We start from the raw sequence: 25767 nt of genomic DNA, 5'->3' as shown, positions 1-25767 counted from the left end.
TTTTGAACATCATACTCCAAGTAACGCAACCGAAGATCACGGGGCAATTACACCCCGTACGGGCATCTGAACATTGTTCAATGCGTGTGCACCCGTCCCTCTTCTTCCTGACCGAGACAGTCTCCTAAAGCCACAGACCTGGAGAAGAAGTATGTGGCAGGGGTGGCAGGTAAGGGGTGGACGGGCAGAAAGGAGGCTAGGAATTAGAGAGGTCCAGACCCGGAAGCAGTTGAGGGACCCAAGGGTACAGCAGCAAGCAGGTGGACAGGGAGGGGCAGCATCAGACCGGCTGCAGGAAGGCGGCGGGCTGGCTTAGGAGAAGTGTCACAAATACCATTTGCATCACATTATTCCTACAAGTACCCGGAGGCAGGCCGGACACTATCCTCAGCAGCATCTGGAAACGCGCCCGCACACGGCGAACCCTTTAGACGCGGAGGGGGATGGAAGAGCAGTTGGGTCTCTTCAAAGATACGGTAGATCTGCTCGTGTGCCTTCTCTCCAGCTTGGTCTCCAAGACCCAGACACCTGAACTCCCCCACCACCCTCCCTCGCCAGCCCCGTCCCCTTTCCACTCACACAACATCCTTGAGGCCCCTCAGCCTCAAGGCTGAATGTGTCCTTTCTGGCTTCTGCCCACGGGGTCACTCGCTTTGGAACTCAGGACAATTTCTGCCTCTGCCACCACTGGGCCGCGGCACCTCCTGATGATTTTCTTTCGTTAATTCCTGTCAGCTAATTTCATTCCCAGAAAAATGATACAAGGGCGCCTGGGTGGCTCAGTGGGTTAAAGCCTCTGCCTTCGGCTCAGATCATGGTCCCAGGGTCCTGGGATCGAGCTCCGCATCGGGCTCTCTGCTCAGCGGGGAGCCTGCTTCCCCCTCTCTCTCTGCCTGCCTCTCTGCCTACTTGTTATCTCTGTCAAATAAATAAACTCTTTAAATTAAAAAGAAAGTAGAAAAATGACAATATGCTACTTCATATCATTCAGTGTTTTGAGGTTTTTAAACGTACTATATGCAGTTTTCTCAGTGAGTGTAAAGCTTCAAGAGAAAACAAAGAAAAATTCTAGAAAATTCAGCACTTTGTTTTCATCCTTCTGCACTGATGCCTGAGATACGAAAAATACAAAAACATAAGATGAGAAATATTGGGAGTGCCCAATGTCATGGACTCTCTAGGACAAAACAGGCCAGGTCCTGCCCAGTGTTAACACAGTCAGGATACTGATTAACTGAACATAAGGAGGGAAATGATCCAGCTAGGGCAACCATAAAAATCCCTGGAGGTTAAGCAAAGTGAAAGGGTTTTTTGAAAGGCAGATTTCAGAGATAGGGTCTCACACCTTTGGAGAACTATTCTGTAGATTTTACAAAGAGCTTCACTAACCACATAGCCAAATTCAACTGAGGGAGATAGCTCAGCATGCAAACCATCTCTATTCTCCTGAGTTACAGACAGTTTAAAGCTATCATTTCGTTAAGCACTGAATTCTACCACATAAAGTGCAAGTCAGCTACAGTGCTATTGTACACATAAATCTTTTATTTGCATTAGAAAGGCATCAATCACCTCATGCTACAATATGTAATTAAGAAGTAAATGTACTATTTCCCTTAGGCTCACAAGATAAATGTTGCATTCCTGCAGGAACAGAAATTGTGATTTTAATTTTAACTAGCCACATTTCAAAGATAAATAGTATTGACCCTTGAAAAACATGGGAGTTAGGGTCACGGACACTGCCCACCCCACCAGCCAAAAATCCAAGTGTAACTTCTGACTCGCCCAAAACTTCACAGCTCATAGCCTGTTAATGAGAAGTCTTACTGAAAACATAAACAGTCAATTAACATGTATCTTGCATGGTATATGGATTGTACATTGTACTTACAATAAAGTGAGCTACAGAAAAGAAAATGTTAAGAAAATCATAAGGAGGGGCGCCTGGGTGGCTTAGTGGGTTAATTTGGCTCGGGTCATGATCCCAGGGTCCTGGGATTGAGCCCTGCATTGGGCTCTCTGCTCGGTGGGGAGGCTGCTTCCCCCTCTCTCTCTCTGTGCCTGCCTCTCTGCCTACTTGTGATCTCTGTCTGTCAAATAAATAAATCTTAAAAAAAAAGAAAGAAACAATGAAAGAAAAATTATAAGGAAAATACATTTATTATACTATACTGTATTTACTGAAAACAAAAACAAAAACAAAAAAACACACGTAAGTGGACTCACACAGTTCAAGCCGGTGTTGTTCAAAGGTCAACTGTATATCCGTGGAAGGCTACCACTACTTACCTATCTGTGCCCCAAATATTATATTGCAAGTAATCTAGAATTTATACTTGGTGGTTAAAAAAAAATTACAGCTGGATTTATAAAAAGGCACTAGAACCAATCTGGAATGAATGGGATTCACACAGACAGAACCCAACAGGGAGATCCACAAGCTACTGCTGAGAAAGGAGCTCGGCAGAGTCTGGGATGCCACTTCTCCATTTCAGGGTAAGGTGCCTCCAGTGCACTCAGAATGGTCAAGCCGGAGGTGCGACTGGGGGTCGGGAGGTGGAACAGGGCGGAAGGTGGCTGGAAAGGTTTAGTGAGGAGCGTGCACAACAGTCACTGCGAAGTGTGGGCGGGGACCTGGGGAGACGAAGAGCTGAGTGGCCTCTTCGGGCTTGACACCAAACAGCTGTGGAGTCCCCGACCGTCGGCATTCCGTGGCTGTGCAAAGGGACCCCGGGCTGGAAGTGAGACCCGGGCCTTGGCACTAATCAGACGGACGGTTCCGGCAAGTCTCACATCCTCCCGAAGGGGCTCTACGGCGAATTCTCTTTCCGATGATGGAAACGGGACACCAGAGCGCGCCCCTGGAGACCACGCGGTGGCACACGGCTCACACGCCCGGCTGCACGCGCGGTCCGCAGGGCTCCACTCAGTTCCAGCCAGCCAGCCAGCCAGCCCCCGGCAGGACGCCGCTTCTCCCGGCGATCCTCAGGGGAAAAGCCAAACACCCGGCCTCCTCTGCGCTCTGGATTCTTCGCGGAAGACCCCACCGCGACAGGCAGTAAACCTGCCTTGACTTCAAACGTCCACCGCGGGCGCCACCTGTTCTTGGCCGTTCCGCGCGCCGCCCAGCCGGTAAGGTGTCCCGGACACCGCGGCCCGGGGACGGGCTCTCCGGGCGGGCCCCGTCGCACGGGGCACCGCGTGCAAACCGGTTTCTGCAGGGGAGACGCGCACACCGCGAGGTTTCCGCAGCCCGAGCCGTCACCACCTCGCTCTCCCGCGGCTCCCGCGATGCTCCTCTTCCGAAGCACGTTTCCCGGTTAGATCCCGCGGGGCCTGGTCCCCCGGCGCCCGCGGCGGGCAGTCTCGCGCCCCGCTGCCGCGGGCAGGTCGCGCCCCCGAGGCGCTCCGCAGCGGGACCGGCCCCCGCCCGGCCCGAGCCCGAGCCCCAGCCCCTGCGGCTACGCCGGAGTTTCCCGACCAGAGCACGGCAACACCCGCTTCGGTCCCGCGGCGCGACTCCTCTTCGTGGATCCCAACTCCCGGCGCGATTCTGAGCGCGCTGCTCCGCCTCTACGGCGGCCACTGCGGAAGGCAAATACCGGCGGGATGGCCAGTGGGTCCGTTTCTCCTCCGCCACCACCGAGGCCGGTCTTCGGCGCTCCGCAGTCCCAGGCCGCCCTGCCCTCGGCGGCCCGGCACGGCGCGGGCCATCCAGGCGGGGTCGCGGGGGGCAGCTCTCGGGGACAGGATGGCGACGCCGAGCATCCGATGTCACTCACGTTTCCCGAGCACCGCCGGCCTCTTCTCAGCACCTCGCACCAAACACCCGAGCCCCGACCACGCTCACTGGCTGGCCACGCCGTCACGAGCGCTTCTGGACCCGCTTCGTCCTCTCCAGCGACCCGCGCGGAAGCCGCGGAGCGGACGCGTCCGGCCGCTGACACGTGACCGCCGCGCAGACACTCCCGCCGCGGGCGCCGGCTCCCCCGCGAAGGCCCGCGCGTGCGTCAGTGCACGCATGCGCGCGCATGCGCGAGACGGCGCGCGCCTCCCGGCAACGGTTTCCAGGCAGCTGAGCGCCTGCGCGGCGCGACGCTCCGCAGCCCGCGGAGGGAGGTACTGCTCGCCGAGGGAAGTACTGCTCGCTGAAGCACCGGCGCGCTTGCGCAGTAGCTGGACGCGGGCGTTTCTTTTCTCCCTCTGGATAGAGTTGGTTTAGGCGGAGGGGCGGGTGGGTAGGTTGGAGTTATAAAATGGCGGCCTGGGGCGCGCTGGGCGCTGTTCTTCCAGCGGTCTCTGGTTGAGCTTCCTGCTCTCCCTCACGGCCGAACACAGAGAGCCGAGGCCCCTGGAGGACATGGTGTGGGAGACCCCGGGCTTGCTGACCACCAAGTTCTTCGAGAATCTCGGCGCACCGGAAGCGACCAGGCGCGCTCCTCCGGGCGAGCAGCGGCCGCTTCCCACCCGAGGCCCGCGGCCGCAACCTCGCACCCGCTCGCGGTCGTTCACCCGGCTTTCGCCGCAGCCACAGCCCCGCGAGTGCCGCGGCGGCCGGCCGGGAGGTGAGAGGCAGGCGGGCAGCGTGGCAGGGGAAGGGGTCGCTCCGGGGGAGGGGCGCCGGGGTCCCGGCACCGGGGTGGGCCTGGAAGGGGGAGCCGGGCTGCGGGGCCCGGGCTTGGGGAGGTGGAACCCGGGGTCAGACGCAGTACCTGGGCCTGGGAGGGGGATCGTAGGCTGGAGGAGTCGGGTGAGGGACCCGGGCCGGGAGAGGAGGAAGCCGGGGTCAGGACGCGGGACTCGGACCTGGAAGGGGCCCCCCGAGCTGGAGGAGCCGGGCTGCGGGGCCCAGGCTTGGGCAGGAGGAGCCCGGGGTCGGACGAGGTAGAGTCCCTGGGCGTGGAAGGGGGATCGTGGGCTGGAGGAGCCGGGGTCAGGGTGCGGGACTCGGACCTGGAAGGGGGACCCCGGGCTGGAGGAGCCGGGCTGCGGGGCCCAGGCTTGGGCAGGAGGATCCCGGGGTCGGACGAGGTAGAGTCCCTGGGCGTGGAAGGGGGATCGTGGGCTGGAGGAGCCGGGGTCAGGGTGCGGGACTCGGACCTGGAAGGGGGACCCCGGGCTGGAGGAGTCGGGCTGCGGGGCCCAGGCTTGGGCAGGAGGAGCCCGGGGTCGGACGAGGTAGAGTCCCTGGGCGTGGAAGCGGGATCGTGGGCTGGAGGAGCCGGGGTCAGGGTGCGGGTCTCGGACCTGGAAGGGGCCCCCCGAGCTGGAGGAGCCGGGCTGCGGGGCCCAGGCTTGGGCAGGAGGAGCCCGGGGTCGGACGAGGTAGAGTCCCTGGGCGTGGAAGCGGGATCGTGGGCTGGAGGAGCCGGGGTCAGGGTGCGGGACTCGGACCTGGAAGGGGGACCCCGGGCTGGAGGAGAGGGGCGAGGGGCCCGGGCCTGGGAGGAGGAAACCGGGATCCGGATGCGGGACTCGGACCTGGGCTGGGGGAGAGGGCTGAGGGGCCCGGGCCGCGGGGCGGTAGGGGTCAGCGGGCGGTGTGCGGCGGGGTGGCCGCAGCGGCGCGCGGTCGGTGCTGGTTGTGAAGCCGGCGCGGGGCCGACCTGTCGCGGTTGCGGCGCCCAATTTGGGTGAGGCTCTCCCGGCTGCCGGGGCCCCCGCGGCCCCGGCGGAGGCAGAGGCCGGATTGGGCAGAGGCTATCCCGGCTTGGCCCATCTCGGTTGACATCCGAGCGCTTCCCCTCGGTACTGCTTCCTCCTTGGCTGGCTCCCCTCGCCCCGCTCGCTCCCTGCACTGCCTCTTCGGCGTGGCCTCCCATCCCGTAGTGCGTGTCGGGCTGTTGATCGCCCCTTCCCCCTGTTCCGCGAAGAAATTTTGAGACTTCGTTCTTCCGTAGCGTCTCCGCCTCCGGGGTCCGCCCCCTTGTCCTCGCCCTCTCCTCTCTGTCGAGCACGGTCACTTCTGTTTCCATCTTAGGGTGACCTGGTGTTGACTGAGGTTCATCCCGGACCATGAGGCAGCACCTGGTGGCCCAGACCACGTAACTCGCCAGGCACGAGTAACAGCTTTCTCCAGCTATGGAAACTCTCAATGTTCTATCACTGCTTCATACCTCGGAATCATTTTAAAATTTACTGCCCTTTTAACCCCAATCTTCACTTTAAAAAAACGTTTTTTAAGATTTTATTTTTACCGTAATCTGTCCTGGGGCTCGAACTCACAACCCCCCAGATGGAGAATCGCATGCTCCACCCACTCAGCTAGCCAGGCTCCCCCAAATTCTTAATGACAGCCAGGACTGGGCGCCTGCGTAGCTCAGTTGGTTAAGCTACTGCCTTCCGCTCACGTCATGATCCAGGAGTCCCGGGATGGAGCCCCGCATCGGGCTCCCAGCTCTAGGGGACCCTGCTTCCCCCTCTGACCTTCTCCCCTCTCATGCTCACTCTCACTGTCTCCCTCTCCAATAAAGAAATAACATCTTAAAAAAAAAAAAAAAAGCCAGGACTTAATACTCTTTGGGTGCCTGGCCTTGTCCTGAGTACTTTGTGGAGATTTTGTTTTTTTTTCCCTTCCTCTTCTTGCATTTAAAAAACTATGTATATATTGTCTGGAGCATCTTGCTTTGAAATAAAATATGGACGGTGCTAAAATGTATTTTAAAGCCTGGCTCATAATTGAGTCTCTTTTCCTACCCTGTGCTTTTTACCATTTTGAGGAGAACTAATATTTTATAGCCTTTGCTCCTAGCAAAACTTGATTCTTTAATAATATTCGTGAAGCCCTTCTGTGCTCCAGGCACCGTTCTGAACCAAGGTTTTTCTCTATCTTCCTTAATTTTCACAGCACCTTCCTCAGATGGAGAAAGTGAGCACAGCACTCAGATAACTTGCGGGAGGTCTGGCAGGAAAATGGGGAAACCGAGAGGCCAGCGTCTTGTAGTATTTTCTAAAATAAATAGTGCCCCCAGATCACGCTGGGTGTCTGCTGGAGAGCCTGCTGAGAGCGGGCGGGTTTGGGGCACCTGGAGGGGCAGTAAGCAAGAGATCCTGCCCTGTGGTCAGGTCACCTTACAGAAGTACGGTGACCTGGGGAAGCAGCCTCCGTAGTGTTGGTGGCTTTACTCCACCGGTTATCTCACTTGGGGGCCCCAGTTAGATGTTACAGTGTCACTGCGCTGTTTGCACTTCTCGCTCCCCCACTTTCTTGCCTTAGTAACTTACTATAGATCGTAGCGAAACGGGACCTTCCCGCCTCTTCCGCCCCCTGGTGGAGGTGTTCGTTACTGACCGGGGAAAGAGTCGTGTCCCCACCCCCCACCCCCAGACCCCCGCCTCCGAACAGTCCAAGTTCAGTAAGGAGCTATGTCAGAAGGTCCCTTGTTTGCTTTTGTTTGAGTGACCAGGATTAATGGCAAAACTTGACCGCGTATTTGAGGGAGGAGGAGACCTTAAAAAGGGGGATTTGCAGGTAATGGCTGAGTGTCATACTTCATTATTAGCATTATGGCTGTTAAAACCAATGATTTTACCATTAGGAAAAAAACCCTGGACATACATGTAAAGTAAAAGTTCAGGTGGTATTAGACTATTAAAAGCTGGCCTGGGTGGCTCAGTGGGTCAGGCCTCTGCCTTTGGCTCAGGTCATGATCTCAGGGTCCTGGGATTGAGCCCCACGTCGGGTTCCCTGCTCAGCAGGGAGTCTGCTTCCCTCTCTGCCTGCCTCTCTGCCTACTTGTGATCTGTCTCTCTCTCTCTCTCTCTCTCTCTCTCTCGGTCAAATACATAAATAAAATCTTAAAAAAAAAAAAAAGCTGACAGTCCCCTTTGTAATTACTCTGTTGGGGATTAGAATTTGAAGGACTTCGGAATGTCAGCATTTGAATTTAATTTTGTAGATACAAAAGAGAAATGGGCAATGTGTGAATGTGTGTCTTAATGACCACAAAATTCTACGATCCGACTCTGGTGGTTTGTGGTGTTGGGATAAGTGAGAGTGAGCAGAGACCATCAGGAGTCCAGACAGGTTTTAGGAACCCTGAAGGAACTGGGTACTTGCCCCGGGCAGGATGGGCAACAGAGGAATTGGAGGGGTTTTTTGGTCCATTTGACTGGTGAGTTAGAAAACAGCCAGGCCAGCACTCAAAATGGAGTTGAGTTGTTGGTTGTTGTACTAATGTTGGTTGTTGTACTAATTTTGTTGTTTATAGCAAAGAATATATATTAGGATCAGAAAACATTGCGGATTGTAAGGGATGGGCAGTAGCCCCCTCTCTGGCTAGGTGCTTGTGTCCTGGGGAGAGAAAACTGTCAGTCCTCGTCTCCTCCTCCTGTGACATGGCTTTAGAGGAGCGGAGTGATGGCTTATTCTTTGAACTTGTAAATGATATTCTGGCTTAACAGTATACACTTCGGGGTAATGATTGTTCATTCAGTCTTGGGAAATTTATTTCTATCAACTGTCTGTAGCCTAAAGACGAGTACTTTGCGGTGAAAGTATTTCCAGTGCCTTGTTAACAAAGATGAACTTCTTTACTGGATTGTCTTTAAGAGGATTTTAAGTATTTAAAATGTTTTGCCCGTAGCAAGACTGTAATTGCTACTCAGCATAGAATAAAGTAAGTGCTTGTTGATGATATATATAGTACTTAAGATTTCAGATTTTTAAAAGTCAGTGTTTTGTTTTAATTTTTTTTTTTTCAAATGGAGCCGGTTTAGGGTTTTGCAGAAAGAGTGCCAGTGTTCTTAGAAGACCTGCACTGCCTCCTTCTGTATTCCTTCATTGCGATATGTACCTCTGTCAGTGCTCATGAAGGCCCTTCCCACTGATCAGGAATGGGTTTGGGGTTTTTTTTTTAATCTTATTTCATGCTAGAGTGAATTTTTAAAATTCTTTGTAAAAATTTTTTGTAAATTCTTGGGAAACCTGGTGGTGCAGTCAGTTAAGCCATCAGACTTTTGGGGTCGTCTCAGGTCATGATCTCAGGGTCGTGGGATCACGCTCCTCGGCAGGCTTCCTGCTTGCTCGGGATCCTCTCCCTCTCCCTCTGCCCTTCTGCTTGTGTGCCTTCTCTCTCTCAGATAAGTCAGTACGTCTTTAAAAAAAATTCTTTGTAAGTTTTTATATCTTGGTCTAGAAAAGGACGTTTCACTTCTTTCTACTTTTAACTTAGGTTTGAAAATATGGCCAAGAGGATTGCTGAGAAGGAACTGACAGATCGGAACTGGGATCAAGAAGACGAAGCAGAAGAGGTAAGCTCCTTCCCCAAGAATGATTTCCTGCCGCTTCTCAACTTCAATTCATTCTGGGATTCCTCAGGAAGATTTTGTAGTAGAATTAAAAGGTCTTTTAAAGAACAGCCTGAGCAGAAAATAGTTTAGTCTATTATGACCTGTTAGTTTAGAAATGAGTTAACTACATTCGGGGGTCTTTTTCTGCCAGCGCCTGCTCCTGAAATATTCTGCAGCTTCGCACCTTCCTGAATGTCAGGTACTTCCTGCATTCTAAACCCGTAGTTTTAGTCAAGACGGAAGAGTGAGTAAGCGATCTAGTCGTGAGCTCCGCAAGGCGCCGGTGCTCATACTCGAGCCGCGGTTCCCCACCACGTGCATCTCAGTCTGTCATCCCCGCAATTGGAGATTTCAGATCGAGGTGCCTCCTGTGCTCTAACGCCTCTTGGAGGCCTGTCTTCTTTCATGTTCACACGGATCTCAGACCTCCCCGCTCCCCCAAATTGCAATAATTGGGATGGAATTTAGAGTGGCCTAGTTTCTTTCCTAACAAAATAAAAATGGTCTTCCCTGAGGAAATATTTTAATTTTTCTCTTCCAAATTGTAGAACACAGCTGCCTTTTTGTGCCTCATCAGCAGTTTGAGCCTCCCTGGCCAGTTCACTGAGGAAATCTGTAACCAAGTTAGCCTTTTGAGTTAGCAGAATAGTGCTAGGTTTAAGGGAAAAAAAAGAAGAAGTGTGTTCCAAGCTTATTCCTAAACCATCTTCCTTTTTTCCGAATCTGTCTTGTGGTATGAATGTTTTCCCCTTTACACATAAACGTATTAGTATGTTGAGGGAAACCAAAATCACAAGTATATTAATATCTTGACAAGGTTTTTAATATTCCTAACTGGCTTGGTGCTTTTGAACCAACTCCTTGGAAACTTTCTCCGGGTCTTATGCACAGTGTTACATTCTGTGCCTGTACGATTTATGGTAACTGACTAGTGATTTGCTTTGACGTGACATATTGCAGGAGCGAAAGTGAGTCCGAAAGGACCTTGCCCTTAATTCAGGACACGCACAGCCAGACGGGCCCTGCTCTTTAGTGCAGCGATCTCGGAGTTTAACGTTATCTGAGATAACTACAGAGACCGTTTCTTACAGGAAGTATTTTATGCCAGCCCTGCAGGGTAGAAGGAGGGTTGAAATAAAAGATACTCAGCCAATTCCCGACGGTGGGCAGAGCTCTGTCAGCCAGTGGGATGAGCAGCAGCTGCCACGGGGTCGCTTCGAGCCCAGCGTGTGCCGGTGTCTCCGAGATGACGGGCAGATGGACAAGGTTTCTCTTAAAAATCAAGTGCCTATTGATAAATACAAACTCTTTTTTTTGGTAACTGCAATCATAAAATCTAGGATCTTATGACTGGCTCTGTTACCCACTGTTAATGATCTTTAAGGTATCTTTTGGCTTTTGAAGACCAGATTTTTGCTGCTTAAAACTGTTTTTTTTTTTTTTTTTTTTTTTTTTTGTTTTTTTAAAAGATTTTATTAGTAGGTAGGTAGAGAGACAGGCAGAGAGAGAGGAGGAAGCAGGCTCCCTGCTGAGCAGAGAGCCTGACGTGGGGCTCGATCTCAGGACCCTGGGATCCCAGGCACCCCTAAAAGTGGATTTTTATTCTAAGTTATATTCATATCTTTGAATATATTTGAAATTCAAAGAACTTGTCCTGAATAGTTTCCTACCAAACTTGTTTTTGTTAACATCTTATTTACGTACTTTTATTATTTTTTTAAGATTTTATTTATTTATTTGACAGAGAGAGATCACAAGTACACAGAGAGACAGGCAGAGAGAGAGGAGGAAGCAGGCTCCCTGCTGAGCAGAGAGCCCGATTTGGGACTCGATCCCAGGACCCTGGGATCATGACCTGAGCCTAAGGCAGAGGCTTTAACCCACTGAGCCACCCAGGCTACCCTTATTTACTTACTTTCAGATTGGGGAGGGGTGCAGAGTGAGAGCTACAGTGTCAGGCTGACTCCACACGGAGGAAGGAGCCCAACATGGGGCTCGATCCCACAACCTGAGATCATGACCTGAGTTGAAATCAAGAGTCAGAGGCTTAACCGACTGAGCCCCCAGGCACCCCTCTAGAGACTTTTGATGGTCTCAGCCTTGTCAGCACTTTCCTGTGTGCTGTCCTCTGGACTGTGATTCAAAGCCTGGGTTTACATAGATCTGGAAGGTTTCGGACTCACCTGAGTAGCTTCGGGAGTCACAGGATAGATAACAGACGTCAGCTCTGTCGCAGGTGCCCTCTCCATAATCTGTTACAGTATTCATAGTACTTTAAAACCGGCAGATACTAAGATAGGTTTGTCAAGCGTTTTGGTTAGCGTTTCTTCTCGTTTTGGGCCTTCTCTTACTGCTGTTTAATTTGTGTACCTGCAGGTGGGAACGTTCTCCGTGGCCAGTGAGGAAGTCTTGAAGAATAGAGCCATAAAGAAAGCAAAGCGTAGAAATGTTGGATTTGAAGTGAGTGTTTTCTTATCACTTTTGGTATTAAACACTAATTTGATTTCTAATTGCAGAGCCTTTCTACCTCTGGGAGCCGTCAGGTCGATAAATGCTTCTTCAGATGCTTTCTCTACTTGTGAAAACCCTTGAGGTGGACCGTGGGAGATAGAGAACAAGAAGTATGAGGCGCCCCTTATCCAGCTGTGGCAGTCCCGTGTAGAGCTAGCCAGATGCGAGCCGAGGGGCAGGAGGAGGCGGAGTGGGTGACAGGTGGAATGAGGGGGGAAATGCAGGGTGTCTCGCGCTCCCTCTGCTCCCTGGCATTGAGGCGTGTGGCGGGGGGCTGGGGGTGTCTGTTAGCTGTAAGGGAAGCATTTCACATGTAGATTTTCTTCCTAATATAGTGTGTTACAGGATTTCCTTCCTGCGTTCAAGGGTTAAAGATGAGTCGTAACTCTTGAAGTCACATGGTCTGCATTCAGCCATCACTCCACATTTAATAACACTTCCCTGGTACAGTCCTCAGCCCTCAGACACGTTCCAGGTGCCTGCGAGCTGGCTCGGTGGCCTGGCCGTCTGTTGTCAGGCTGGAGGAGCTGGTGTGCACGCCCCGGGTGGCAGCCGGAAGGAGCCTGTGCAGTGACACCTTTGTGGTGGCCCTGTCAGTTTCCTCTGGTCAATTTCAATCTTAAAGACTGATGTCGGGTTGGATGTAGTGATGCCGGATGGCTCCCTCGTGGAAAAGCTACAGCGGGGGAAGGACAGCTTAATTAGGGCGGAAGTGATTGGTTTACTTGGGAAAATGTATTTTAAGGGCCTGGGGTACATCCCAGTGAGGTTCTGTAGGAGACCACAGTGTATATATGGGTGGCTACCTGGTGCAGGAGGAGGGGTGACTGCTGGATGCGGTTCTGGGAGTCGCCACCATGCCAGACGTTGCAACCGGGGTGTAAGCTGAGAGCGGCAGCTCGTGCCGTAGACTGAGAAGCCAGAGGAAAGAAGAGCGCTCGAGGGGGGATGGTGCCTCTGGGGAGTGCCGGCGAAGAGGTAGAAACCATGTAGACCACAATCCAGACCTGGCCCAAGGGAAGGGGGTGGGGGAGCCCTCTGGCTGTTAAAGGAAATGAACATGGATGGTTGAAATCTACATGATCATTTCAGCTATAACTTTTAGAACTTGAATAATAAGAAATTAAATGTTATGTCATCTGCTTCAGTGCCGAAATATGCCTTTTCCCATAGAGTTGACTGTTGAACGACATGGGTTTGAATTGCCTGGGTCCATTTATATGCGGGGGGTGAGGGGTGATTAATAAGGGAGGGGGTCGGCACACCTGCCCCCCACATTAGTCCGGGGTCGCCTCTTGTGGTTTTGTCCATTCATTCAACAGACCTACAGAGATACATTGGTGGGTAAAAACGGGAGTAAGTGAAATATCCATGCCCTGTGGGGCTTACATCGTGATGATGGAAGAGACGCACTGAGTTTTTGTCTTTCTTCTCTAAGTGCCATGGAGGGAAATGAGAGAGGGAGACTGGCGGGCCCGGGAGCATGTCAGTTCCGTGGGGCCCAGGCAGACGGCTTCTCATTCACTTCTGTCCTTTTTCTGGGTGACTTCTGTTGTTCTTTTTAAATCAGTGGTTCTTCAATTTTTGTGATAATCCTAGAACCAATTTGCTATTAACAGTTTCTAAAATCACTATAAATAGCCTGTGGCTTTTATTGATTTTAAAAAAGATTTTATTTATTTATTTATTTGACAGGCAGAGATCACAATTAGGCAGAGGCAGGCAGAGAGAAGGGGAAGCAGCCTTCCTGCTGAGCAGAGAGCCGGATTCGGGGCTTGATCCCAGGACCCTGAGACCATGATCTGAGCTGAAGGCAAAGGCTTATTAACCCACTGAGCCACCCAGGCACCCAGCCCGTGGCTTTTAAATCTTCCGCAGAATAACAGGCTCTGAGGAGCCACTCACCGCTTTCAGCTTTGCCCGTGGAAAGCCATTGCAGGATGGTAGCTGTCCGTTTGCGGTCTTCGGGATAGTGAATGATCAAATCAAATGAAAGCGTCAGGGCCTAAGGCACATTTATTACACATGTTAAAATTCATACAAGTTAAGGTGTTTGCCTTTTTTGCCTAATTTTATTGCCATAATTGCATCTGTGGTGAGTAACCATCTGAAATTCCTGTGGATGTGATTGAAACTTTTGTGTTTTTTGAAAACTACAGTATTATTAGGCTAACCAGCCCATTCAGAAAATGAAGAGTTTCTGGTTGAAGTAATATTTTTATGAGCTTCTGATTATAATTCATTTGGGTGAAAAATGGAAGGTTTGTGCACTCCCTTGGATGTTTGGAAGCACGGATTCCGTGATGTGTTTCCGAGAACATTTCCTAGAGCCCCCCTTAGAGCTTGGATCCAGGAAGCAGATCATGCCCACTGTGGTGTAACTAGTCTTGAATGGGGGGGCGGGGGGGGAAGGGGCCTTCAGCAGAGCAATGTAAACTGGGGAACATTCCTCCCGAGAGTTTGCAGGGGCGGAGAGCGGGTGTAGACGCTCACAGGGAGTGCCAGACATTTCCAGAGCATCGTGGGTTGGGGATGCGAGGAAGCCAGCGGCCATAGGCAAGGTCTACTAGAAGGACCTTGCTGATGGAAGCAGTGAGAAAATCGAGAAGAAAAATGCTGCCTCTGGATTTCTCAGCCAAGGGAAAGTCTAGATTTGAGAGTCCACTCACGTTGCCAGAAGCTAAAAGCTACAGGAATGCTTTAGGAAGTCCTGGGAGGAAGGGTAAAGATACTTTCATCAGTCAGCCTGACCTGATACTTCTATAGCTCCCTTAGACTAATGGTTTGGGCTGGAGTGGTGTAAGAAAAATGCTTCATTAGGGGTTTAGTCGTTTTAGAATATTTTCAGTCCTAATTCTGAGGCTGTGTGCACAAATTGATTGCATTAGTCTTTTTTTGCCTTCTGTACCTTAAATATATTTTTAAAAACAAGTTTCACTGCAAGTCCCTATATTCCTGGCTGTCAGGAAGGCAGCTTCGGGCTGCAGAGCTGTCACTGCGAGTTAAGTCGGGCTCAGGTCCTGTCTCTGCGCCGGCTGCTCCCATTCCTCGGTGCTGGCCCCTAAGCGTTCTGGGTGCTGCTCAGCGGACATGACCCTGTTGCGGACTTGCTTATTTATCTGGGAAGCATTGAGTCATCTAGCGTGTGTTCTCTCTCTGTTTCAGTCCGATAGTGGAGGGGCCTTTAAAGGTTTTAAAGGCTTGGTTGTACCGTCTGGAGGAGGCGGGTTTTCTGGATTTGGCAACGGTGCCGGAGGGAAGCCTTTGGAAGGGCTGTCGAATGGAAGCGGCGTGAGCAGCGCCCCTCCCTTCTCCGGCGCCAGGGCAGCCACGGAGAGCAAGGCGGCCTTCGGTGAGTAGGTTCTTCTCCCCACACTCACATCTGTGTAAAGACTGTTGGGAAAATAACTTGGCAACGATGTTTCCCTTGTACCTCATCTGGGTCCTGGAGTGACATGAGCAGAAACAGCATGGTAATGAAAGGGAAATTAGGGAGATGTTGACTTTTTGCAGAGTGAGCAGAGCGTGGGCTTTTGAGCCAGAACAGACCCAGGTTCTCTCTGCCGGTCATTGGCCCTGCGACCCTGGTCAAGTTCCTTAGCCTCTTAACCTGCAAACCTTGGACTGTGAACTGACAACGACCCTCAGACCTGACCTGTGGGGGGAAGGGGAAGGGGAAGCTCTCCGTGGACCCTCCGTAGAGACCTGCCTCCCCTGTCTCATTTGTTCTCGGTGTACCAGGGACTTGCCCACACCTGCGAGGATCTTTTGGGTCCTCCCCGTAGATTGATCTCACTGGGGATGTGATGGCCTGATCCTGTTTGGAGAGACTTGGTCCAGAACTCTTGGGATCAGCAACAGAGAACGGACTCACGGGCTCCTGTTTTTGGTTTTCAGAAGCGATCCTGGCTGGTTGGATTACGCTTAGCTAGTAATTTTAACTGTTTATTGTTTTGTTTTGTTTTTCTAAAGATTTTATTTATTTGATGGAGAGAGATCACAAGCAGGCAGAGCAGTAGGCAGAGAGAGAGGGAGAAGCAGGCTCCCCGCCGAGCCGAGAGCCCGATGCGGGGCTCGATCCCAGGACCTGAGATCATAACCTGAACCGAAGGCAGAGGCTTAACCCACTGAGTCCCGCAGGTGCCCCTATACTGTTTTGTTTTAATGAGGTGGAGCGTGTAGTGTGATTAAGCCGGCACTTTCTGTTAAGGTTTTGTCTGCATTAATGTATATTCATCCCTACAACCTGAGGGGTTAAGTTTTGTACTAACTATTGTGACCGTTCCGGGGGAAGCCAGCCTCCTTTTCAAGGAAAAGATTATTTTAAACTGTAGAAGTTTAATGCAAGCACATCATAGACCGTGTTCTTGGTTTTTGTGATCACAGATATTTTGTGATCCTAAATATTGGCCGTGCACATACTTCCTGAACTGTCACAGAAACACGGGACGCAGTAAAAGCAGGAAACAGGAAGGCAGAACAGCGTGCAAACCCAGGTCCTATAATCAAATCAGGGCCTCAGTAAACGCTTCAACCTTTAATTTCCCTGTAGGATCCGTTGCTGCAAATGGTCCTACCTCCTTGGTGGATAAGAAGGTTTTAACTCCCAAAACCCACGGGGACAGTCCGCAGCCCTCGTCTTCCGGCCCCGCCTCTGGCGCCGCCCGCGCCCGGAGCGCCTACCACAAGCAGCTGGCGGCCCTCAACTGCTCCGTGCGGGACTGGGTCGCGAAGCACGTGAACGCCAACCCGCTGTGCGACCTGACGCCCGTCTTCCGGGACTACGAGACACACCTGGCGGGCATCGAGCGGCAGCACGGGAGCGGCGGGGGCCGCGGCTCCGAGCGCGAGGCCGGTCCGGTGCCGCTGGCCACCCAGTCCCCTTCCCTGTTCGGCGCAGCGAAGCCACAGCAGGACTCGGCGTTCCCGCTCGCCGGCGGCAGGGCGGAGGACGGCGCCGAGAGGAAGACGGAGCCGCCCGCGGGAGCCGCAAGTGCCTCGTTCAGCTTCGGCAAGAAGATCGACGGGTCTGTCCTGGGCTCCCCGAACTGCGGCCCCCTGACCGGGTTTTCGTTCTCTTCAGGAAACTCCAGCTTCTTCGGCAAAGATCTGACCCAGGGTAAACCAGCGTCTTCACCGTTTTCCGCGAAAACGTTGGAGGTACAGGCCGAAGGCGGCACTAGCGACTACAAAGGTAATAACGGAGTTTACCCTCCTGAGTCTGTCTCGGAACCGAATTCGCGTTTAGCGGCACGAACGTGGCTTTGTGGTTCGGGGGCCTCGGGAATCACGGTGGGACTCGCCGCTGCCCGGACGTGCTCTCGGACACGCGAGTCTGGCGTTTCCGTCCTGATGAAGTCAGAGCTGGTGCGCGGCGCTGCCGTGAGCGCCGCGAGTGTGAGTAAGAGTGACGGCTGTAACGGTGTCGGGCACGGCGACTTGGAAAAGGATCAGATGCATGGTTTTGCACATCAGAAGGTTCAGTGAATTAGCGGTGATTGAGAATTGGGTTTAACCGAAAGAAAGAACTGGTCATCAGTTCCGCGGCGTGTCTCGTGTTTGGAAGTTTAGTCGTAGGCGAAGTCTCCTGGCCAAATAGTACTGTGCTGTGAATAGAAAAGGGAGACTGTGCGCCACCGCAGGAACGAATGGGCGGGACTTCCCTCGATGTGTCTGGACTGCAGCCACCTTTCCAGAAGCGTCTGCCTTGGGTGGCATCAGTGCCCCAAACTGGGGCCCTTCACTGCCTGTTCTTAGCTCTTTGGAAGGAGCGGTTAGTGGCCTAGGCCCTCCTCATCCCGTGGTGGCTGCGAACACGTTGTGTGAAGTCACTCACTTGTAAGCGGTTAGAACGCACATCTCGCAGGAGGTGTTCCCTTCTCGGTACTCCAGAGTGGAAGAGACCAGCCGTTTTCTCCTGGGAGCGAAACTTCCATTCCTTCGAGCCCGTCCTCAGGCAGGGGCCCTCCAGAGCAAAGCACAGACTAAAGATCTCCCCTCTTATTTCTCTGCCCTAAATACGACGGCTCCTCGGGCTGTCCCCGGATCGGCGAGGCTGCCTGTGCGGGGGCGCCAGTGAGGCTCGGTCCCCTCGCGGTGCCCGATCAGAAAGTCCTCCTGCTCGTCTGGTGGCTGTGCTGCTCCCCGCGCCAGAGGGACCGAGAGCTTGTTCGAGTCTCACTGCCGGGGCCTGCCCTGGAGAGCCTTGCTCACGGCTGCCTTCTCGGGAGTTTGAGTCTTATCCCTTTGACTTGTTGGAGCACCAGAATTGTTTTTCTGAGAGTTGCTGTTTGACTTAGTGTGTGTCCTGAGACCATCTTTCTCCGGAGGCTGGTTCTTTGCATCGGAGTGTTGGATCTCCCCTGGGGCTGGGCTCAGTCCTCGAGGCCGCCCGGGGCCCGAGCCTCTAGATGTGGGGCCGCAGACGTGGCCTGCTCACGCTTCGGGGCGGTGTCGCCGACAGCCTGCCCCGTACCCAGCTTTATTGTCCTCCTCTTTGGCCATTGCTGAGACCGATTCCTTAGCGTGACGCACACGGCGTCCCAGGAGCGTCGGGGCTGGAGCCGGGAGAGGCCTGCCGCAGATTTTCCTTTTCCCGGGGGGGGATCTGGAGTCTGTGTTTATTTTTCTGTTAAAATTGCTGCACTGAGTCATAAGCGTGGATGGTTTTATCCCAAGGCTTTCTCCAAATTAACATTTAGAAGAGGGAAGCATGCTCCATTAAAAATTCCCCGAATTTTTCACAAAATAATTAAAATTCAGTGAGTCGTTCCCGTGCCCCCACCCCCGCCCCAGGTCGGTGCGCGCTTACGGGCAGTTTGTGGATTGAGGTGCTGGGGCATGTGGGACCTCTGCTGTGACGTTTCTAAGCTCCTGATTTGAATTTCACTGAGTTCGTGTTTTTCTAAAAGGCGGAGAGGAAGAGGCGAGTGACGAGCCCCCCAAAGTAGTAGTGACTGAAGTGAAGGAAGAAGATGCTTTCTACTCCAAAAAGTAAGTAAGAGTCCGGGAGCCCGTGCGCCGGGCGTGCTGTCAGACACAGAAGGACATGGAGGGCGGCCTTGGGGGCAGCCTCCTCCGCCCAGGACTTGCTGAGCGGCCGTCCTGGGGTAGGGCTGGGCCTGGTCTCTGAACGGGAACCAGGGGGAATTCTGGACCAGTTCTTTGGAAAACAGATAAATTCTAGAAATTGCCTCCTGGGTATTTCCTATTCTTTGCTAGTATTTTTGTTCTTTCTTGCTTCTAAAGTGCTTGAGAAACAGGCTTTTCTTTGCCCCCCACCTTCCTGCACAAAGTCGGCGGCTCCCTGACGTCCGCTTTGGTCTTTCCTCTGCTCTTTGTCGGGAGGGGCCTCCCGTCCTGGAGACCTCGTGGGCCCCCGTGGGTTTTCTCAGCCAAAAGCTCTGCCACGTCCAGCTCTTTGTTTCTTCCCCCGTGATGAGAGCAGTGTCGGGTTTTTGTTCACTTGCGTTTTTACAGGACAGCTGGTGCTTTCAGCAGAAAGCTGAGGAGTATTGAATCATCTCATCCCAATGGAATGAAATTAGTACTTTTTAACATATTTACAGAAAAGTCAGTGGTGCCATTTTAGAACCTTCGCTAGATGTGTCTTTTTCAATACAGAAATTGCGGACGGAGCCCGCGGTGCGCGTTAACAGTCCCCGTAGCCTGCGGGATTCCCGAGTGTTTTCTCTGAGAACGTTCAAGAGTCCGGCAGTCCCTTTTTCTTGTTTTTTAAATTTAATTTCACAGGTGATCCCTATAGGAGTGATTTATTTCCTGATTGGAATGAATCAGAGGAGCGGGCAGTGGTATGATGTGCGTGTTCATGACCCAGGGAGATACGTGACCCGGCAGGCTGGGGAGGCTCTTGGACTACGTTACAGCCCTTGCTTAATGGGGTGCCTGGGTGGCTCAGCCGGTTAAGCCTCTGCCTTTGGCTCAGGTCGTGATCCCAGCATCCTGGGATGGAGCTCTGCATCGGGCTCTCTGCTCGGCGGGGAACCTGCTTCCCTTCCTCTCTCTGCCTGCCTCTCTGCCGACTTGTGACCTCTGTCTGTCAAATAAATAAATAAAATCTTAAAAGTGTTTTCCGGGGCGCCTGAGGGCTCTGCCTTCAGCTCAGGTCATGGCCCTGGGATCGAGCCCTGCATTGGGGCGCCTTGCTCAGTGGGGAGTCTGCTTCTCCCTCTCCCCCTGCTTGTGCTCTTTCTCTCTGAAATGAATTATTTATATTTAAAAAAAAGTGATTTCCAAAATTTCAGAATTTGGGGAGAATAAAAATTGAAGGAGTCCTGAAGAAGATTCAAAAATAAGTAGAAAGGGGAAGAGCGATGGGGGAGGGTCCCGTATTCTTCCCGTGCCCGGAAGGACAAGCCCGGCCTCTTGAGCTCGGGGCCGGAGGAGCGCGGCAGGCGTGCGGCGTGTTTGCCGCGGCGGCTGGATTAAGACGGGCTTCAGAAAGTGGTGTTTCCATGCTTCACGCGACCCACTATTTTAATAATTGGGAAGAAGAGGGAAGGGCGCTAGACTCTCTAACCTGATTTTCTTCCTCGGGTTTTACCCAGACCCAGGATGAGTCCATCCAAGATTCATCCCGGTCTTTGCGGGCAAATGCGAGCAGCGGCTGCATATCTCGCGTATCTGGCTTGTCTGCGGGTGTCTGACGGCCTCGCTGCTTCCTCCCCGCAGGTGTAAGCTGTTTTACAAGAAAGACAACGAATTCAAAGAGAAGGGTGTGGGCACGCTGCATTTAAAACCTACGGCCACTCAGAAGACGCAGCTGTTGGTGCGGGCAGATACCAATCTAGGTGGGCATCTCGCGTCTCGGGTGGCTTGCTGGCCCCAGGAGGGCGTCCTCCGTGTGAAGGGTTGTGCTCCGGGTAGGCAATGACCAGTCACACACGGCCGGCACCCCCAGCCTCACGCTTAGAACCGCCGCCGGAAGGGGCCCAGGCTGGGGGCCGGGGCTGGGCTGTGAGGAAGCGGTGGGTACCGCTAGGCCCCGCCGGGCTGGGTTGCAGAAACTTCTCTGCGGCTTTTTCTTTCCTGTGGGCTTGACTCGTGGGTGATGCCATCGCCGTCGTAGCGCTCTTAGCCGGTGAGCCACAGAGAGCTGCTTTGCTGACCGTTCTGCCTTCGTTGGAAGGACCTCGTGAAGGCTCCGGGTCGAGCCAGCGCGTCCTCCCTCCGCTGTGAGCACGGGCCCCTGTCCAAAGGCCTGGCCGCTGTGACGGTGCGCGGGGGTACGGGCGGGAGGCAGCGTCTCCGCCGTGGGGCCTCGCGGGCCTGTCTGCGGGACACCGCGCTGGCACCTGCATCGGGGAAGCCGGGCCCTTCTCCCCCGACCTTCCCGACGCCTCCCAGTTTTAGATCTGTTCGGTCCAAGAGGGCTTCCGTTCTCTGGGTTTGGCTTGCCGAGGCTGTGGTCGCGGGACCGGGAGTGTGGTCTGTGTGACCGTCACGTCCTTTTCTCCCTTGTCGACTTGCAGGCAACATCCTGCTGAACGTTCTGATTGCGCCCAACATGCCGTGTACCCGGACGGGAAAGAACAACGTGCTGATCGTGTGCGTCCCCAACCCGCCCGTCGACGAGAAGAGCACCGCCGTCCCGGTGGCCATGCTGATCCGGGTGAGGACAGGCGACGACGCGGACGAGCTGCACAAGATCTTACTGGAGAAAAAGGATGCCTGAACACGCGTGCACTAGGATTGCCGCCGAGTTGCTGCTGCCCCACCGCCCCTTAGACGTAGTCCGTTTCTCTTCTTACTCTGACACCCTGAGAACTTAGAGGTAACTGAAAACTTTGTGAGGAAGGTGAATATGGCCAATAAAACCTTTAAATGTTCAGTGTCAAGAACCTGTATGCTCCCTTCTTAAGAACTGTCTAATGTGTAAAGTACGTTTGAATGACATTTTTTTGGAAGATTTTTAATTTTCACTTACTAAACTGACCACAAGTGGTTTCTTAATAGGCTGAAATCAGGGTATCGATTAGACTTCCCAAAGGCTGCTCCGATCCACGGGTTTTGGGGTCTGCTGCTCCCGCCTGCGAGGTTTTCCGGCAGCCCCCCGTGTCGCGGAGGAAGCTTGCCGGCAGCATTCTCCCCGGAGAACAGCACTCTTTGCAAACAAATCATGCTACCGCGCTGCCACCGCCACCGAGGTGTTTTCCTTTGCTTTCTCGCGTCGCCGGGGTTTTCCAACAGCTGAACCTGGTGGCGGCTGCCCCTGCGCCTGAAAGGTTTTAGCTTCTGTTTGCAGACTTGGCCCTTTAACCCCGCGGGCTGCTCTACCTGATTGAGGAACTGCTTTTCCATTTGAAAAGGAAGCAAGTAGCTTGTTCTTTGGTTTTGTAGTTTCATTCTTGAGGTGCTCTCCCCCCCCCACAAAGAGAATAGAGGGGGATTTGCCAGAAATGAGGTTTAAAAGCACAAATTTGGTAGCTTATAGTGTATGAACCATGGACACCAAACCGTTGCAGAAATGAAAGTCGAAGGTAGAGCTTAGTACGGAAGAAAGAAGACGTCTCAGCTGTTTGGGCCACGCTGAACCCTTGGCATCCTCGGAGCTCGTGTGCGTTAGCCTGGAAACGTGCAGTAAGGTAATGGAATTGCAAGTGTGCGGGTCCGTGTGGCCTTTAACTTTAGACAGAAGTATATTCTGCATTTGATACCTGAAGCTTCCACTTTTTTTACAAGTCAGATACTCAGTATGTCCATGCGGAAGGAGCCACGGTTCTGCGCCAGCGGCGCCATGGCCCTTCCCCACAGCTGTCCAGGAACGGATCCTAGTGTTCTTGGCAGATCCTGGGCAGGTGAATTAGATACAGATTTTTATGTTTAAACGTCCACTCTCATTCCTCGTTAATCATTGGATGCTGGTACCATATGACCGCGTTTCAAGGCTCAGGGGCCGTGCCTGAGGGCTCACACTCGTATGTGCCGATCTTCAGTACGTCATGTCTTCTTAGAAAACTGTAGAATAGTTGTAGATAGTACAGTTGCTTTTTAAAAGAAGCTATAGTTTTTAGAGATTTATAAAGGGGGCAGGGGAACCATTTTTATGATCTAGTACGTTAACTCAGGTGTGACACCTGACGTGTGGCCGCCGGCCGCCCGCTGACCATGTGGTTTTCGGATTCTGGTGAAAGACTCTGGTCCCGTGTGTGCCTCTGCACAGACACAGCGAGGCGTGCGTGCGCGTGGGGGCTGTGGTCAGGCTCTCATGTTGGGACAGCTAGGGAGGGGAGTGGCAGTCATTTTTTCATTTCCTTTGTAGAATCGAGAATACTCCTGAGTGTGTGTGACAGGTCTGTGAGTTCTAGGACGTGGTGGTCGGTGGTGTCCCAGCGGCCGTGGCCCACCCGGCCTTGAGTGAGGTTATCCAGCTGCTAGAGGTTGAGGAGATGCAGGGCACAGATTTCTGTCCTGTGCGGCCCAACCATGGTCCCCAGGAGCCACGAGGCCACTTGGGCACTTTAAGGGGGGGCACTGCACTGGCGACAGCCTCTGCATGGCCAGTGAGACGTTTCCCAAACGTGGCCTGACGGTATCAGGATTGGGTCACCTTTCACCCCCACCCCGGAAAAAGAGTTGATCATCTTTTTTGCATTAGTGGGTGTGTGTGGCTTTCTCTTCTGACATTCCCAGCAAATTGTTGCTGCTAAGACTCACTGTTAAAGTGACAATTACAGGGACAGGTGTGACGCATGTGTGGTCCTCACATGGTATTTCCTTCATGTCGCTTCCCCTTTAGGAACTTGCTGGTCTCGAATTGTGTATTCATAGGAAAGAGCCTGAGTGTGTGCGGGTTTTCCTATAAAACCTAAATATTTGTATGTTACTTGGGGGAAGAGGCCCCTTTGGCCCCCAGAGGGCCGGTCTTCTTTCCCTTGCTGTATTAGTAGCTAAATTCCACCCCACGGGTTTAGTTAGATTTATTTTTTAACAAAAACGTTAGAAATTAGGCTTTCAAGTGTTTAACGCTGACTGAAGTTTATACAATATCTATGTGGCCTGAAGGGTAGGGGTTTTTAACCTTTAATCTGAAATCAGTTGTGTTGCATCTTGACAAATACCGAGTGTCCCAGTGGCCTTTTTAACTGGTGTGTCCTTTTGAGAGTTCCCCAGTAAGCAAAAAAATGAGCGTTGTGCTGTCCTCGTGTTTAGAATTACAGGCCGGAGGTGTGTGTCCAGTTTTTAAAAGCAGTTTTGATTGTGTCTGACCATGTATGGATTTTCTTGAAAAGGATTATAGTTTTACAATTTCAGTTCTAAATCATATTTTTGATACGCTGCATGCCAAAAAGAATCTACCTGTTCTGGGGTAGAAGGAAAAAAATTGCCATCTTACTCTCTGAGTGCAGAACAAGTCATCACTGAGAAAGCCTTTTTGGTTTCATTTTAAAGTTAAACATGTCTTTTGAACAGCTGTCTGTTCCTTGATTTCTGAAGTCAGAATGCAAGCACAGTGCATTTTGAAGGATTTGCAAACCCAATGGCTCCCTCCCAAACCCCCTGGGTGTTCGTTCTCATTCTGGAAGTGAGACTCTGTGGTAGAAAGTGGTGAGTCCCGCGGTGCTGACGGGGGACTGCAAGGAGCCTATCCAGTCCCGCACTGAGCACCGGGGGACGTTCTTGGCCAGAGGCAGTCATGGTTGGGACCCTGGACTCTGCTTGACGCAGACGCGTTCGTAACAGATGTAAGACTTCTTAGCAATCAGATAAGTTGTTTGCTTTCTGTTTTACATAGGAAACTGTTTTCTTAAACTAAAATACTTGAATTGTCAGACAATGTAATCTCAGTTTGTATTAGTTTTTGAGGAAGTGTAATAATCCATGAAATGTGAATAAATGGAAAGTAACAAAATCAGTGTTTGACACTTTTATGTTCCTCGTTTCAATACAAGTCCCGTGGGCCGGAGGGAGTGGGATGGTGCAGAAACCCCCAGGCGGCAGAGGCTGTGCTTCCTGTCAGCCCCTACACGCACCGGCATCCTGTTCTAAGCCACTTGAGGGTCTCTTACAAATGAGAATGGGCATAGTAGCTGCATCACGGGCCCCCGACCGGAGCACTGCGCCAGGTGCTGAGTGCTCCTTTGGCCGTCAGGGCAGACTCCCGGACGGGCTCCATGGGGCACTTCCCAGAGCTCGGCGCTGGGGCGGGTGAGTGCGTTTCTTTACGGTACACACATGGGTTTGGGATCTGTGTCCAGGTCCGTCTCAGGCAAAAATCTGTGAACCGTACTAAGGGTATTTTAAAACTATAAAGATGAAGATGATCAAGGAAAAAACACATTGTAGTTCTAGAGCTTTTAAATTTTCAGTGATCCAGACAATCACTATTAAGGCATTAGCAGACTCAACTATAATACAGTTGCAATACGATTTTGGAGTCAAGTGCTGAGTGGCACAGACGTGTGTCCTAGTAAGGTGCTGTGGAGACAGACTTACTCATGGAATCAGTCCCAAACCAGTAACGTCCCGTGGGAACTAAGTGACAGGAGAGGGTGCTCGTCCTCAAAACGCACTGGTCCCTTGTAGGCACTCAGCAAATGGGCTGCTGAGAACGGGCTTCTCCAAGTGTGGAGCTGGCAGCGGCAGTGGCCACACCTTGGAACTTGCCAGAAATGCAGACTTGGTGGGAAGAACAGCGTGGTTTTTGTTTTGTTTTTTATTGGGAAATTCACACTTTTAAAGTGTAGGGTTCAGTCCTTGTTAGTATAGTCACAGAACTGGGCAAAGATCACCATTAATTTCGGAATATGTTCATTTGTGGGTGAATGAGTTTCAACAGACGGTTCTGACACAGGCTCAAGTCTGAGAACGGCCCCACCCCTCACAGGCTACGTCCCTGCTCTGCTGTGATGCCCTTCTGGCACATCCCAGGAGTGGGGGACAACTGTGCCAGCCTCAGCACATGTCTCACCTCCACCTCTGCACCCAGGAAGGGAGGAGGTA

General features: G+C 52.4%; 1 protein-coding gene across 4 annotated transcripts; it reads left to right on the top strand.

Annotated features, from left to right (window-relative positions):
- The first annotated feature begins 4217 nt into the window (after window positions 1-4217).
- Window positions 4218-24672, top strand: NUP50 (nucleoporin 50). Of its 4 annotated transcripts, none has more exons than XM_032345952.1 (9): window positions 4218-4568; window positions 9177-9255; window positions 11671-11754; window positions 14971-15157; window positions 16358-16999; window positions 18717-18798; window positions 20497-20615; window positions 20894-21040; window positions 21297-21379. In XM_032345952.1, exons 2-8 carry the CDS (start codon window positions 9187-9189, stop codon window positions 21001-21003), a joined length of 1293 nt encoding a protein of 430 aa, XP_032201843.1. In that variant the 5' UTR covers window positions 4218-4568; window positions 9177-9186; the 3' UTR covers window positions 21004-21040; window positions 21297-21379. The 4 variants fall into 4 exon arrangements, with proteins under 4 accessions (XP_032201843.1, XP_032201839.1, XP_032201842.1 ...); XM_032345948.1 differs by having other exon boundaries at window positions 4219-4568; window positions 20894-20999; window positions 21297-24672; XM_032345949.1 differs by lacking the exon at window positions 4218-4568 and adding an exon at window positions 5989-6065 and having other exon boundaries at window positions 20894-20999; window positions 21297-24672.
- The last annotated feature ends 1095 nt before the right edge of the window (window positions 24673-25767 follow it).

This window comes from Mustela erminea, chromosome 6 (genome assembly GCF_009829155.1).
Source record: "Mustela erminea isolate mMusErm1 chromosome 6, mMusErm1.Pri, whole genome shotgun sequence".
NCBI classification, from domain to species: Eukaryota; Metazoa; Chordata; class Mammalia; order Carnivora; family Mustelidae; genus Mustela; species Mustela erminea.
Note: the sequence above shows the minus strand (reverse complement) of the source record. Positions and strands in the feature narration are given on the sequence as shown.